The 16,242-nt window shown below is 47.9% G+C and overlaps 1 protein-coding gene across 4 annotated transcripts in view; it reads left to right on the top strand.

The window, feature by feature from the left end:
• Nucleotides 1-12,344, top strand: part of FZR1 (fizzy and cell division cycle 20 related 1) — a 64,517-nt gene extending 52,173 nt beyond the window's left edge. For all 4 annotated transcript variants that reach the window (XM_085638435.1, XM_085638433.1, XM_085638432.1 and 1 more), the window contains one exon: nt 7,171-12,344. In XM_085638435.1, coding sequence (XP_085494561.1) covers nt 7,171-7,212 — 42 coding nt within the window. In that variant the 3' untranslated portion in view covers nt 7,213-12,344. The remainder of the gene's footprint in view (nt 1-7,170) is intronic.
• Nucleotides 12,345-16,242: the final 3,898 nt, after the last annotated feature.

The following is a 16,242-nucleotide window of genomic DNA, read 5'->3' as shown; positions in this document are numbered from 1 at the left end:
TGAACAATTTAAAGATAGCTGTGCCATACCTCAGTACTTGAAGCTATTATCTGATAGAGACTACTAGCTGCAGATTCCTTAACGTAGAATTATCCCCAGGCGTTAGCCTGGTCCAGGAAAACTTTATTGCCCAGCATCTCTGTGCGCCGGGTGCTGTACCACGCGACTCCGACCCAACGTCCTCCGCGGGCGTGACGTCAGCGAGGTCACATAAGCCCCACCCCGGCGCGCTGACGTCAGTTTTCTTCTTTTACGCGTGCAAAGCGGACCCGGATCGTGTTCCTGGCCTATTTCAGGCCTTCTTTTTTCGCTTTTTAGTGCTTTTCTTGGTAACAGTGTGCGAATGCCTTTGGGCTTCAAAACGTGCTCGTCTTGCGCGTGCCAGATGTCGGCGTGTCAGCAAATGAAGCCGAAGTCCCGGCAAGAGCGCCGGATGAAGCTCGTTTCGGCACGCATGTCCAGGTCGGCAGCGTCGCCGCGTCTGTCCCCCGCGGATGGCTTCAACAACCTACGTCTCCGACATCGTCCTTCTCCCAGGCCGCAAGGGCATCGCTCACCTGTTGGTAAGTGTCGCAGTTGGTCCCCGAGGCCTGGTCCCCGGCCTGTTGGGGGCGTGGGTTTTCCGCGGGTGGTGCGGCCCCGCGCGTCGCCAACCTATCCGCCATTCCCCGGCGCGGGGGCGACATAGCCCAGATGAAGGCCTATGCGCTGTCTTGCAGGCCTTTCACTCTTCCCTCTCCTCCTTCTCTTCCTGAGACGTCTGCGGATCCCTTGCCGCGTGCGGGGACTTCTGCGACGTCGCTGGCAGCGCCGGCGCCTACCGGTTCGAATCCAGGTTTGGAGGATGTGGGGCCGTCGGGGTGCGGCCCTTTGGGGTTCCCTCCTTCGGACCCGGGCGCCACTGCCTCGCTGCAAAACCCCGCGGGGGGGTCCCTGTGGTGTTGCTGGAGGTTGCTGGGACTCGGGACGTGTCCTCGAATCCCCCTCGGTCCTCTGGGCAGGCCGAGGTGACGCCGTTCAGGCGCTGGCGGCTGCTGGTCCTGGCGACGCCGCAGGCCTCCCTCGTCCCTCCACACAGGCGGCTGCCTCGTCTGAGGTCGAGTCGACTCCTTTTCAGCACCGTTCCTTAGCCGCCCCGGCTCCGACCCAGCTCCGGTCTCCTGCACCGCGCGTTGTGGCGGAGGTCGTTCCGGCGTCCCCTTCTCGGCGGTCGCGGACTCTACGGCGCCGGGCTGGCGTCGGGTCGTTGAGTCGTCTTCGGACGCCCCCTCTTCTCCAGAGGTTCAGCAGTTGGTGGTTTCATCTTCTCTGGAGACGGGCCGCCGCGTCGAGGACTTTTCCCCGGCGTTTTCCAAGGACGGCTCATTGCCGTTGCCGCGCCCGCAGTCTTCGCCAGAAGGGCCTCCTGTTCCCCATTCCTCAGACCCCCTTCCTCCTTTCCGGTCTTGGCCTTTCCTTCCTCCGGTTGTCCTGGGTACGGCCGTCTTAGCTTGCAGCCGTCGCCCACCGAGGAACTGCTTTCCCGCCACGGGGCCCTACGGAGGCCGGTGCTGCCTTCGCTTGGGTTGTTTCCACGGTGGCGGGGGATCTTGCGCATGGGTGATCCAGCTGCCCATTTCCCAACGGATCATCTTCTGGAGGTCCTCCATCAAGATTATGGGGGTCGGGAGCTGCTTCTTCCCTTTGAGGCTTCAATCCACACGTTTTTTGGGGGCGGCCCGCCACGGGGGACCCGGTGCCTCAGCCACTTCTGCACTGCCACCGTCCTGCGCCGCATGACCTGGTCTGTCTTTCCCTCCACCCCTCTACCAGGGGTCCTCTTTTACAGACTGCCTTTCCCTCCCTACCATCTGTGTTTTCTCCCCCCGTCACGGGAGGCCCGCTGGTTAGATTCCTGGTGGCGTAATATCTTCGCCTCCACCAGCGCGGTTTTGCGGGCCCTTAACACTCTTTGTGTCTTGGCAAGGGCCACATCTTGCTTGTGGGACTCGGCGGAGTCACTTACGTCTGCCGCTTCTCAGGAGGGTGCCTGTGTTGATCTCCGGCACCATGTGTTGGATGGCCAGGAGCTGGCGGCCTTTATTCTTCGCTCTGCTCTGGACGTTTCGGACGTGCTTGGTCGTACCATGGCTTCTTCGGTGGCCCTTCGTCTGGCTTCAGGATAGTGTGTTCCCGGAGAACGTGAGGGAACGGTTGGTGGACCTTCCTTTTGATGGCATTCTTTTGTTCCACGCCCCTGCGGACTCTGCCATTCAGAGGTTTCTTGCAGGGCTTCGTCCTGCTCCTCCGTGACCTGTGAGTTGGTCTGTGATTTGGGAGGTGTTCTTCCGCTGTTCTCCTGGGGCCTTGTAGCGCGTCGCCCCGGTTGTGTGTTCTGTGTGGTTCATGTGCCTTCGGGTCCTTTTGTTAGGACTTTGGTGCTGTTGGCTGCTGGTCCGGCCCGGTGTTGACTTGTGGTTAGGCTATTGTAAGTCATGTAGGCCCTGAGATTAGGCCTTCTGTGTATTCTTTATTGGCTGATTGGCACGCCGTCTGCGGTTTTCTCCGCAGGTCTTTCTGTTTGTCCTCTGCAGCGGAAACTTTTCCCTAAGAGGGTTCCCATGTTCTTGGGACCTAACATGCCCTATGTGGGGTAATGGTAGCTATTCTATAGCTCTAGCATGTGCTGGGGAGGTGTGGTCGCCCTTCGGGCTTTTGCTCTCCGTGGCGTCACGGTATATCGCAGGTGCGATCTTCTTGCTGATTGTTTTGGAGTGGCTTGAGTTGCGCCCCGGTCTGTCCTTTTCCTGTGTCGCTAGCCTAGTCTGGCCTGCTGTCTGCGGCACCGCGTTGTAGCGGTTTTGCCCTTCTGTCCTACTTGGTCCTCTGTCTGATATTCTGGGGGGGACTGGCTTCCCTGGTTTTGTGTTCTGGTGGACGACTTGGCCCGTCCTCAGTCTATCGCTTTCTTTCTGCCTGGTTCCACTTAGTTCGTGGGTCAGCGTGTGCCGGCCCCTCCCTTGGGGCGTGTCCTGGCCCTTCCTGGCCTCTGCCTTCGGCTGGCATCTAGCTTGTCCTGGGTGTGCCGTTCGGCGGTGTTGTCTGCTACTAGCTGTGCATGTCGGTGCAGGCCTGTTTGTTCTAATACACCATTGTGGCCTTTGATGTATTCCCTTGTGCCTTTCTCTTCCGTCTGCGCTTTTGGCGGTGGAGCCGTCCATGCCTTGTTAGCTGCTTGCGGCTGAGGTGTGTTCAGCTATTTTCTGTCACTGTGTGTGTGCTCTTACAGTGGGCCCTGCCTCTGGTTCTACCTCTTCTCCCCGGGGTCTGAGGTGGTCCTTGTGTTCCTTGAGGTTTTTCGGGCGCTGTCTGCCCCTGCGGGGTGTTGGGTAGTCTCCCTTGGTTGGGCTTCGGTTATCCTGGCCTTTCCCTTCTTGTCCCGGTGACCTGTCCCCTGCTGGGGCCCTGTGTCTCTCCAGGTGGGGAGGCTCTCTCGCAGGCCCTCTTCCCTTCTGGGTATGGCTAGGGTATCTATTCTACGTTAAGGAATCTGCTGCTAGTAGTCTCTATCAGATGTACAAGTTACTTACCTTCGGTAACGATATATCTGGTTGAGACGATTCTAGCTGAAGATTACTTCACAACCCGCCCTTCCTGTCCGTTCTGCGAGGACCCTCTGATTGGGTTTCTGCAGTTGCCTCCCCCTGGGTGGCTTGTCTTCTGTGGGTGTCCTCTTCGTTTTCTTTCGGTCAGTCATCCCTCCGGATGGTTTTTCTCTGGCGTGTGAGCCTTCTTTTGCTCTTTCCCTCTGCTGCTAGAGTTTTTGCTCCCCACCTGGTCTTCTTCGTTGGAGGTTCTTTTCCCTGTCCTTTGCCCTACTCCTTTCAGGGGTTATGGCCCTCCTTGACACTGTAATCTGCGGATGGTTTGCCTAGCCTCTGTCCTACCCTTTTCCGGAGGTGTGGCCATCCTTGGCAGTGTAGTTTGTGGCTGGATTGCTGTTGCTCCCCTGCTACGGGCTTGTGGCCCTTTCCCTTGTGGTGTAGTCCCTCTCTCTCTCTTTCGGTCACAGCGCTTTCACATGCTTGTGCCTCTAGTGTGGCTCTGGTTCAACGGAGTGGTGCTTGCGCTTTTCTTGCTCTAGCTTTGCTGCTCTGACCTTTTGGTGCTTTACTGCCACCTAGTGCTCTCGCCTTGGCTTGCGCAATTGTTCCTCAGAGTGGTGCTCTGCTCTTTTCCTGCTCTGGCCTGCTGTTGTCGCCTTCTGGTGCTTTGGTGCCACTTGGTGATGTTTTCTCACCTTTTTGTTTTCCTCTATTTTGTTGTTCTGTTTTTTTCGCACACTGCTCCCATGCTTTCCTCAGTTTTGTTGTTGTGGTGCGGAAAAGTTCTCTGAAGCAAACTGACGTCAGCGCGCCGTGGTGGGGCTTATGTGACCTCGCTGACGTCACGCTCGCAGAGGACGTCTGGCGTAGTCGCGTGGTACAGCCCCACGGTGCGCAGAGATGCTGGGCAAGAAAGTTTTCCGGGTCCAGTCTCATGCCTGGGGATAGTTCTACGTGAAGGAATCTGCGGCTAGAATAGTCTCTACCAGATACATCATTACCGAAGGTAAGTAACTTGTACGTTTACAGCTAGTCCATTCCACCAGCAGTTTATAAAGTTCTGGGAATTTTCAGAGGCCTACCTTTGTTGCATGGCTATTATTCCCAATCTGTGCTGCAGCAAATGTAGTCCTTTCGGGAAGAGGACGTGGTAGTGGATGTTCACATCAACAGTGACACCTGTCCTTCAGCTTTTCCTCTCTGCAAGCATCCAAGCAGCTTTGATTTTCACTCGCAGGCTCTGGAAAAGTTAGTAGGTTTCAGGATAAGATTAATTCTCGCCACCTGTAGATCTTTCATATCGGTTTGATGGGTCTTACAAATTGTTAAAGGACTAGACCCTGCCTTTCATTTTGTCCCGCCTCTTATTGCCCTCACAGCAGATTGTTTTTTGACAGATCACACCGCTTTCTTGATGCAAGAAGTCAGTCTCCAGCTAGCCAATGGTGCCATCAAACTGTGCCGACTCTTAGATTGGTGAGGGGTGCTATTCGTACGACATCTTCATCCAGAAGAATGGAGTCCTTGCCCTGGCTCAGATTCTTTCTTCTCTGGATCCTGGTGACTGAATGGTGCTGATGGTCTTTCAGGATGTGTATTTTCGAATACCTATCCTGCCATCCAACAGATGTTACCTGCAGTTCAAGATGACTTTGGAGCTTTAGAGGTATCCCCTGAACCCTACCAGTCCTCTAGTGCGCTGGCTGGCTGGCTGGTCCTGTCCAGCCTGCTACAACAGACGATTTTATGACCCCCTTGGAGGTGAGAGACCCGCTCTCGGAGGTCGGAAACAATGCCTGGTCTGGCAGGAGGTGTTTGCACCACGTCGCGCAGGATGGCTAGTAAATTAGCATGTCCAGGCATGGAGCTTTAAAGAGCACACAGCGTTTGATATGCGAGACTGGCTTCCCCCAGACCTGGAGGATTCCACCCCCTGCGGCCCATTTGGCAACAGGACTGTCAGGAAATTAGGAGTAGAGGATCTACTCTCCTGGCCTGGAGACGCACCAGCCCAGCCGACCAAACCCCTCGCACCTGAATGCCTCGGCCTGGGTTTTTGAAAACAGAGTGGTGTGCTGCCTTGCTCCCAGAACCCTTGTGAACCAAATCCATTACCCCCTTCTCCCCCCTTTTTGGGAACTCCTGGACTTGTCCCCAATCCTTCCTCTGCAGCCGGTTTTTATGTGGCACCCCTGCTCTCCTTCGGTGTAACGTGTAAGGCTACCGACCAGACCAGCACCTCTGCACCCGGACGCCCCAGGGCACGTTAATTCTAGCTGCTGGCAGTACTTTGGACCTTACCCCAGTACCACCTTAAGTCCTGAAGTGGACCCATGTAGACCTACTGCAAGTACCTGTATGCCCATTGGGGAGCCAAGATGAGTGGATAAGTATACAAAAGTAAGCTTGATTTAGAGACCGGCAAATAGTCATTTTATTTTTTATTTTTAAAGTTGCTTAAACTAGGAAACCCAAGTTCAGTAGACTAAAGGTAACCGAAACAAAAGTGAATGTAACAAATGATCATTTAACTTGAGCAGTTGAGTAAGAACGATATAATATTTAATACTTTTTTTTTTCAAAGTGATTGCAAATCCTCCAACTTTTGTGCTCTGTTATTTTATGGGCTGTGCCGCCTCTGGTGGTGTCATCTTCAGATTCGCTGTACGTTTGCCCACAAACGTTTTACTTACCTGTGAAATTCGATATTTTAAAAAGGACTAACTTGGGTACAAAGTTAGTGGTATTAAATTGTATATAAAAATGTGTTATTTTTCTAAATTGGTCTTGGATTTATTCTTTGAGTTTCTCTTATTTATTGCCTCTGTAAGTACCACAAATGCTAAGCACTACCCTCTGATAAAGTCTAAACTGTTCGCCTACACTACCACAAAAGTGCGTTTAGTTGTCATTTTTGCCTCTGTAAACCCATAAGGGTTGCCTGGAGACTCTCTATACAGTGTACCTCATTTTGGTACACTATAGAGAGTCCGCTCTCTACAGGGATTCTTTCTACAATTGCAGATTCCTCACTGCCCCCCACCTCCTCTTTTTGTGGAGAGGATTCCAGAACGTCGTCCTCGTGTCACAGTAGGATTTTGGCCCGCCTGCTTTCAATTAGTAGAAAGATTAAGACTCTGACATTGGTGCTCAGGCATGAAGCTTGTACGCATCTCCGCTACATCACTGCTGGGGCGGGTTGAAGTCACTGTGGCGCTATATGGCCCCCACTGCCAGTGCACAAGGAGCACAGCTGAAAACATTTCAGGGTGCAGTTTTGCGTCTGGTAATATATAAAAGCTGAATCCTGCATCCCCCTCTTGAGTGTCATTCCATATTAAGCCATCGTCAATTCAGTCTTCCTCCCTGAGTTTGTTCTTTATTTCTCCTTATTTTGCTTTGGTGGTTCATTTGTTGTCCGGTGACCCCTGTTTCCTCCTTTCTGTTCATGATTATAGCCCTGTAATTTGTTCTCCCCGACCCCCCCCCCACCCCCCCCCTGATACTTCTTTTGTGGCCTTGAAGCCTCATGTTGAGATGTTAACATTGTCATTAATTGTTGCTCACTTTTTGTTTGTTTTTCTAGGAATCTGTCTCAGTACTTAATCTCTTCACCAGGATACGATAAACTCCTGGACTCTTGGACATACTTCAGTTGTGAATCATTGGGGGAAACACCACAAATCTATATCTCTGTGCATGATGGATCCGAGCATTGGGGAGCCCGATGTGTTCCATGGACAGGGGCAAGGGAGGGAAAGCAGACTTTTTGTGGACCCATTTGAGATCCTAATAAATAACTCTTTGTGAATCGTGTTGGACATTGTTTGGTGAGAACGGAAAGTCGCCAATGGCCTCAAGTTTTTTTTCCGTTTGCATAAAGATTAAGGGCAGAGGAGTGGGACGACGGATCATGGCATCTTTACTTTGCACATCGGTTTGACTGTGTGGACAGTCATCAAAATGAACGATCACTCTTTGGGAAGACTAGGAGCTCCGCAGTGGGGTACTCGGTCTTTTACATCCAAAAACCTTCTTTCTCCAGCACAGTTGCACAATCTTAAGAACGTGCCATGCATCTGGATTCAGGCTATCGACAGACAGAGCTTCAGTAAGTGGAACTGTTGACCATACGACCTTTCACGTGGACATTCACACTGCAAAACTGATGATGGGGTGTAACTGTACCGTTTGGATGTTTTGTTGTAGACAGTAACTTGGCTTTGTGGATTTACCTGGATCCACACTATGGCAAATTTGAACTTTCCACTGGGGAGCCAAGATGAGTGGATAAGTATACAAACATAAGCTAGAGTTGGAGACCGGCAAATCGTGTTATTTTTTTTTAAAGTTGCTTAAACTAGGGAACCCAAGTTCAGTAGACTAAAGGTAACGAAAACAAAAGTGAATGTAACCAATTATCATTCAACTTAAATAGTTGAGTAAGAACGATCCAATATTTAATGCTTTTTTTTCCAAAATGATTCCAAATCCTCCTGCTTTGGTGCTCTGTTATTTTATGGGCTAGGCCGCCTCTGGTGGTGTCTCATCTTCAGATTAGCTGTACGTTTGCCCACATGACTTTCCGCTTTTCTTGCTTTCCATGTGTAATGTGGCTTTACTGACCATCCCAGGCCATCTGTTCCTCTTGCTGGAGCAAATGATATATTTGATTTCTCTGCGATCTCTTGAAGCCAGCAGCAGGTTTCGGAGCCGTCAGCCAAATAGTGGAGCAGCTGGTACTGGAGTTGCAAGATTGGAAAATGGTAGTGTGTAGGGTGGCAGAAAAGGGGTACAAGTGGAGATGTGAGTAAGTGGCAGGAAGATGTAAAGCTAGGAAAACTAGAGGAAGCCGGTTTTTGGGAGAGCAGTCTAACTAGGTTTCTGGGACAGGAAGTGAGTGCATTGAGGACTAGTGCTTGAGTGATAGTGAGGGCAATTCATCACAGGTAATTTGAACTTAATTATTGTTTTCTTTCTGTAGTTTGGTGCAGAGTCCTTTTTGAGTGTAACTCCAGAGGCGTACCTGGCATACATTGTTGGTTACAGGAAAATGTTGTAGAGTGCAGCCATCAGTCTTGCATGTGTCCTTGAATGACTTTCACTTTGGCGTCTTAGCAGAAGCCTTAACTTTGCTTTCCACTTTAACTGTGCTGTAAATAACCTGTCGGTCAAAGATCTGGATTAAGGTTTCTTGCCTTCTCTGACTGGCATCTCCAAATCTTTCCAACTGAGTGTTATCTTTCAAAACGTTTGAAATTCTGATCATTTTTAAAGATTTCTGCTTTCTTGGACAGGGAAAATGGTTTGTTTTTCAAGTTTTTAAAACTGATAAGTGACTTTAAATCTGAGCAGATCAGGGGTGCGAAGAAAGTGTATCACTTAATTTAAAAAAGCAAAAAAAATCCTTACACATATGGGGGGGGTATTTATTTAATCATTTACATGTCAGCACTGAGTCAACACATTGCGTTTTTCTCTACATCTTTCTGTGAAAGAAACACAACAGCCCCTATTTAATACTTGTATTAGGACCTGCCTTAACAAGGCATCTGGCATCCAACGCTGGCTCAGTTGCTGTTAATTTAGTTTTTTTAATATATTATTATGTTTGATGTATGCATGTTTTGAGGGTCCGGCAAAGGGAAGCACTTAATATTTGTCTTTCAAGAACTATGCTAGATATTGAAAGATAAACTTCAATACTGATTTGGAGACCGCTGGAAAATGTTGCCAGGCTTTGAGGCATTCTGACTTTTCTACTACTGAACAAGCTTTCGTTCAGTCAGTTTTTCAGAATATACTTTGCATCTTGGCTGTACCGCCTTTCTTGCCTTTGATGCCCCTCTTTCTATTTAAAAAAGACCACATCAGTCACTTACATGTGGGACAATAGCCATTTGATCGCCACACTGCCAGCGTGCCGTTAAGGTAGTGTGCTCAGCTAGTCTTAAATTCACTGATCCTTGATTAAAAAAAATAATAATAATTCTGTACCGGTTTGGATCTTCTAATATTAATTGTTACTGTTTAAAGGGATGCCCTCTTTGTTTGAGACTAGCAAATTTCTAATTGCCTCCTTCCAATCATGTATGTTCTCTTTGCTCCTTCTGCCATCTTGGATGTAGATTTCGGGAAAATTTGCTACATGTCTGGACCCAAAGAGAGGTCACCAATGCCAGGGTTCATGGTTATTGGAAGAGTGAGACATAAAGAGAACACGTTCCTAGTTTAAAGTGAAACAGTTGTAAATCAAAACCGAATTCGCAGCGTGGCCTTAACCATGCCTGTTAAGATATAGATATGATTTACAGGCACCTACTCTGCATTAAGGTACATTCCAAGTTCAGAAGTCTCACTTCTGAGCCCTTCATCTTGCTGGATAATGCCGATTGGCTCCCCGCTTCTGTGTGCTGGATACTGTGAACACAAGCAAACAAGGAATTAAAAGAGCACATTCTCTTAAAGAGCTAGTTCACGTTTGAAATGAAATAGGGTATTTCTTTGGGCGCACAGCTACTCAAGCTAGTGTCCTGGCGCCTAGACAGCGGGGGGGAAAGAGTGAAAAAGACTCAGACATGATTAAAAAGCCAAGTTTTTAAATTCTTTCTAAAGGGAAGTAGGTCTGTATGAAGCCTCCGGGCCACCGGAAGGCTGTGCCACAATTTCGTGCCCTAGGAAAGCGAAGGACCTGCCTCCCGTCCGGTACAGACGTACCCTGGGCACGCTGGCCAAGTTGGCATTGGAAGAGCTAATGGCTTTTCAGTTTGCTGCATCTTCTGCTTCTACCGTTGCTTTTGAGCAGCCTTACTCTGCCTTGCTGTTCTCTCGTCGACTATGCCTTAACATTGGCATAGCGTAAAGAAAAATTTACACGGAGCCTTATGGAACTAATTTGCCCACAAGTTTTTCATGGACGCATTGAACCGTGCCAAACATTCCATTGTCTGTAAGGATTGATGTAGAAAGCACAGTTTCTCTGTGATCCCATTAATCACCCACTGCACAATTTTAAGTTTTTAGCAATGTTTGCTTTTTGTTTTGCCTTCTAGTTTTTAGGAGACAGTCTCCATTGCTTTTGCATACCGATTTTAGGCGACAGTTGTTTTCGAACTAGGGCAGCAGGGCTGCTGATAAATATTTTGTTCAGTGACTTCACAGAAGCCTTGCATCACTATTTTTTCTTTTGAAATAACTGCTTTCTTCCAAACGTAAGCTGTAATCTTCGGGCACACCCTCCTCACAGTTTAGTGTAATTTTAGAAATTACGCCAGTTTCACAGGTTTGGGAAAGATTGCCATTTATAGACCCTAAACTGCAAACTGTTTTCTTAACCTAAAGTTTGACAGTTCACGCTTTTAAGTTTCTCCTTAAAGTTGTACCATTTGTCTTTGAGCCGGTTTAGATGAGATCCTGTTTTTTCGCTAAAAAGATTATAGCCCACCCATTATATTTAAAATGTGGCCTTGGCCGTATTCCTCACTAGTTTATCTTCATTGCTTTGGTTGAATGGTGTTGCATTTGAATACAAGATCTTGTCACATTCAAAACGAAATCACAAAGTGTATGTATGTCCCTTCATTTGTACTGATGCATGTGAGAGCAGGTCTTGTGCATTCTTTTCCAGTTTGTCAAATTGATTTTAATTTTTACAGCGCCATTTCTTAAACTTTTGTGGTGGCAAAGCCTTCATTTAAAAACTGACTTTCTCCTTGCCTTTGGTAACTACAATTTGTAATGATGACGTATGCTAAAAATAAATACCCTCTATAATTTATAGAATGATAGAAAATGGAACAAAGACATCATGGCTATTAATCCTGATTTTGGAGATTGCGAAAACTTTCAGTCGATCTCGCAAGTGTATATCCCAGAGATGTTTTGTTTAGTGGCTTTGGTAGCTCAAGTGAGCAAGTGTTTGATGTTTTTTATATTAATATATTTTTGGAGCACTGAAGAGGTGACGTGATTGACAATTGTCATGTTTATTCCTGTTTATTTTAAAATTCCAAAAGATGGTTAGAGCTAGCTTGCAAGACATGCAAAGCCATCCTAGGTGCATTTTGACAAATGAGGTGCTTGGAACACTTACTAAGCTGTGTTGAATCATCATGTGATGTTACATTGCCATAGGAGGCCTTAACCACCTTCCGCCTAGAGCGTTACTCCACTCGTGAGGTCAACATTAGTACGGTCAAATCAATCTTTAACATCTGTCCCAATAATGTCATTATGAAGTAAGTGCTAGCCAGTGCTAGGTTTGAAAAACAACATTGTGTGAATTCAAAACGGTACATAACACCCGTCGAACTGAAGTCGCTATTGAACATTGTGTTCTTGGCACCTTTGGTGAGATCAGGAAAGCGTCATGGCCTAAACAGAGCAGTATTTGGCATTTTTCCTACTTGGTTTGCCATCCAGTGTTGGGGTCTGTGTGCATGGTTGTGCGTGTTCGTAGTTTTTGTCCTGGATCCTGTGTTGCTGATTGGTAGTCTTGATGTGTTCAATATATGGTTGTAAATTAGGGAGAGCGGTAAAATACATCAACATATTTTTCAGTGCTTAAGCTGTAAAGAAAGAAAAAAAATAATCAGGTTGTACAGTTGTTTGGTTTAAGTGACCGTTCTTCCTCTAAGTAAATTCAAGAGAATTGTATATGGACTGCCTGACATTCTGGGTTTCATACATCCGAGAAGGTGGGAATATATTGTGAACTTCGTGTACAGAAATGTCCTTGACATTAAACCGTTTGTGAATTTATGCTCTGGTGTCTGTTGTCTTCTTGACCTTGTTTCTATAAAAAGTAAATGGTGCAAACATTATTGAACTTGTTGCTAGTTCAGATTGTTTTTTTTCTTTTATCTGAAGACTCTTCTGTTCCTAGTTTTAACTTGGTGTTTAAGCTGAGTATGTGGAAAGTGTTCCCATTCCTGTTTTTTTTTTCTCCAGAACTTTTGTAACCAATCTTGAGAAATCTGACTGCTCTTAGCGGAAACCGTGATTATGTTCTGTAGTAGGGGATCTCTGTGTATTGTCATAATCTAGTGAATAGTCCCGCCCATGTGCGCGGACTATTCATTATGACTATAACAGAGATACCCCTACTACAGAACTGGAGTTACAGAAAGGAAACTACTCCTTCTTTAACTTTGCTCTTTTTTAATCCAGTAGATCATTAAATGTGGGATCTAGTGCGGAGGAGGGTTAAACGAAATTGTGCGTAATTTTCTTTTCAGCTATGTTGTGACTCAACCAGTGCTGCTAAAGGTGTGACGTACTGGTACAACAATCTTGAAACTGTTCAAAGCAGAGTACAGTTACAGACAACGGCGGACGCAATGACCACACTCCCCTGCTGTGTTCACTTTGTGTGAAGATCAATCGTCAATCAGGTTGGGTGTGCACTAACTTCTCCAGCACCTGCGCTGTTTGGTGCTAACTGCAAGGCAGAGAAATGCTGAACCCAAAATATGGAGTGATGCACCACCCGTTGTGTGAAATAAGTCTTATAGTCTTTGTTAACCTCTTCAGTGCCCATGACGAGATAGTCTCGTCATGGAGCACGGTTGCGTTGTGCCCATGACGAGACTATCTCGTCATGAACCCCACCCACTAGTGCAACGCCCGGCACAGGAGGGGGAAAGGGCGTGGCACTGAAGGGGTTAAGTTGTCTTAAACAGTCCTTTATTGCAAAAAATCCAAATTCAGGAAATTGTTAGCCAACGCGTTTCGTTCATAACAATGAACTTCTTCAGGGCTCTTTCGATAAATAATGGCAAAAGTTGCCCGCGCTCAGAACATTTGGAAGCGAAGAATCGTTGGTATCATTGGTGTGTCTTATCAAGGATACTGGCTGTTCCCATTTGGTTTTTTCAACATTTCTGAGATCATGGAGTTTATACATTTAAAGATGGTTTTGTCTGAAGGTCTAGGCACAAGCAGTCTACTTTACAGATTTCTTGGACGTTTGATTTCAACTTTGATGGATACCTCAATCGCAACTTTTGCCATTATTTATCGAAAGAGCCCTGAAGAAGTTCATCTATTAATCACAACATTCTATAGTAGACTGTGTAGTGACTGCTAACCTCATTCTTACCTTACAGCTGATAAATCTAAATTTGCCATCAGTCAATGGGCGCAATCACCATTCAATAATCTCCATCAAAAATCTCCACCCTCCTATTAAACAAATAACATACTATGAGTTACCGGCACCAAAGCACTGCAATTAAAAACCCGGCATAATTGGTAACCGTCCTGTCCACATTAGGAAGTCTGAAAAACGATTAACCAACTCTCTACAAACAATAGTATGTAAAGTCAAGAGCCTGCCACAAGTACCATTTAGAGCACCAAATTTGTCAGTTAAGTTTCCTCTAACTCTAATCACTTACCTACGTGGCTTGTTCCCTCAACATTCTGTTCTCGAACTAACAAACCATTACTGTGATTTTCGATTACCTTTAAGTATGCCTACAGTCACTTCCTGTGTTTATTTCGCGCTCCAGCAACCAACCAAATCCATACATAAGCTACCTTCAAAACCAGGATTGGATCATATGTGGTGGAATTACTATTACTATTATGATTCCTCTCATTTTCCATTCAATTTTCACCACTTGATCCTGCATAAAATTCATAAGTACAAATCTAAATGGAATAAACCCAAAGACGCATAAACTTATTATAAATCAATACCAAGAAAATAATGTTCGAGGCATATGAGCTGCAGATTACACACTTTTGCATAGATCGCCATCTGGTGTTGGGCCCGGATGTTTGCAGTTTGTTTTTCCTCTTGAAAAGTCTTTGGAAGTCACGAGGTCGGTGACTCCTCCTTTGGATGGTATTGCGCATGGGCTTCGGCTCCATCCTCAGATTGTTTTTTTCCGCCATAGGGCTCGGATGTAATCTTCGCGCTCCGGTTCCGAACAGCTTCCAGTTCGACGATCCACGCGCAATCCTCACCCCAATCGCTCTATTGTTTCGATCGCGATCGCTTCAATCAACGCGCCTTCTCATCGACAACCTTCGGTTCCAGTCCTCGACGGCGGCCTTCGGGCCTACCCAGGCTCCGGTCCCGGCTCATGGAAAGAACTCCATTTAAAAACTGCCCTCTGTGGGTCCAAATTTCCCCACACCGATCTTCATGAGGTATGCAACCTCTGCCTCTCCCCTGAACACGAGGCTCGAGACTGTCCAGCCTGTAAGTCTTTCAGATCCAAAAAGACTATTCGGGACCGAAGAGCCAGAAGGAACATGGCACACTCCTCGATGTCCATTCCAGTCGACTTCTTCGGAGACAACATCGATGATCCGGAACATCATCGCACCGAAGAGGACCTCGTCAGCGCTTCCGAGGCCGACGAGTCAGATGTGGAAGACATCACTCCGGCGCAGAGTGTCGTGAGTACCAATCTACCCCCTCCCACACTCGCGCCGACACCCAAAAAGGCTTCGGTCACGCCTTCGCCTCCAGGCCTAGGCAAGACCAGAGACACTGCTTCACAAACCCCACCTTCGGGCCCGGTGAAGAAGCCAAGTAAGCCTTCCGGCGGCTCGGGCTCGAGCCAGCCTGCCAGCGGTGCTGAAAAACACACTTCGGCACCGAAAAAGAAACCTGCCTCCGCCTCGACACCGAGCTCCGCACTGAAGCCCTCTGGGTCGAAACCCAGCTCTTCGGCACCGATGCCATTTCGGTACCGACCAAACCACACAAGGCCACCGGCACCGACACTTCCATGCCGAAGCCCATCTCGGCGCCGACCAAGAGAACGGAGGGTCCCAAGCCGGGTTCTAAACATCAAACCGGCACAGAAAAACCAAAAAAGTTATCGGCCCGACGCCGTCGGCGCCGACGGACCAAATTACCTCACCAGAGCTATTTACACCGGATCCCTTGCAAAAAACTCACCAAGGATCCAAAAACTGGACATTTGACACTCTCTACCAAAAAGAGACATTTGGAGAAGCCTGCTCTGCCTCCACCTCCAAAGAGGAAGGACTCTGCTACCTCTCCGTTCAGAATACCTTCCCCCTCCACCTCCTTCCCCACCTCCGCCCCCTTCGCCCTCACCACCCCCACCTCATCGTTTTCCTACCCCGTCTCCAGACGATGATGATCAGGGGACCCATATGATGATACAGGGGATGTACCACAGGACCCCACCCCTACAGGATCCCCAGATCCATGGGACGATTACAATATTCCAGATATCCCCAACTTCCCACAAGACTATATTTACCCTTCTAGGCCATCTCCACCAGAAGATTCATTAGGGTTCAACCATCTTCTGCAAAGGGCAGCACATTATCACGGGGTGGACTTGCATACCGACCCCGTGGAGGAAGATTTCCTCCTAGACACATTTGATACTTCACATAGGTCCACCTCCATACTGCCCATGCTCAAAGGGGTGGTAAAGCATGCGGCAGAAGTTTTTAAGGACCCAGTTAGAGCCAGGGTCATTAACCCACATATTGAAAAAAAATACAAACCTGCTCCCTCAGATCCCTCTTACATCAGAGGACCAGCGCCACTAGATTCCTTAGTGGTATCTACGGCACGTAAAAGGGCAAACTCACAAGCGTCAGGTGATGCACCACCACCTGACAAGGAATCAAAACTGCTAGATGCATCAGGCAAACGCACAGC

This window comes from Triturus cristatus, chromosome 12, assembly GCF_964204655.1.
Source record: "Triturus cristatus chromosome 12, aTriCri1.1, whole genome shotgun sequence".
NCBI classification, from domain to species: Eukaryota; Metazoa; Chordata; class Amphibia; order Caudata; family Salamandridae; genus Triturus; species Triturus cristatus.
The sequence above is the reverse complement of the archived record's forward strand: the minus strand, read 5'-3'. Positions and strand labels throughout refer to the sequence as shown.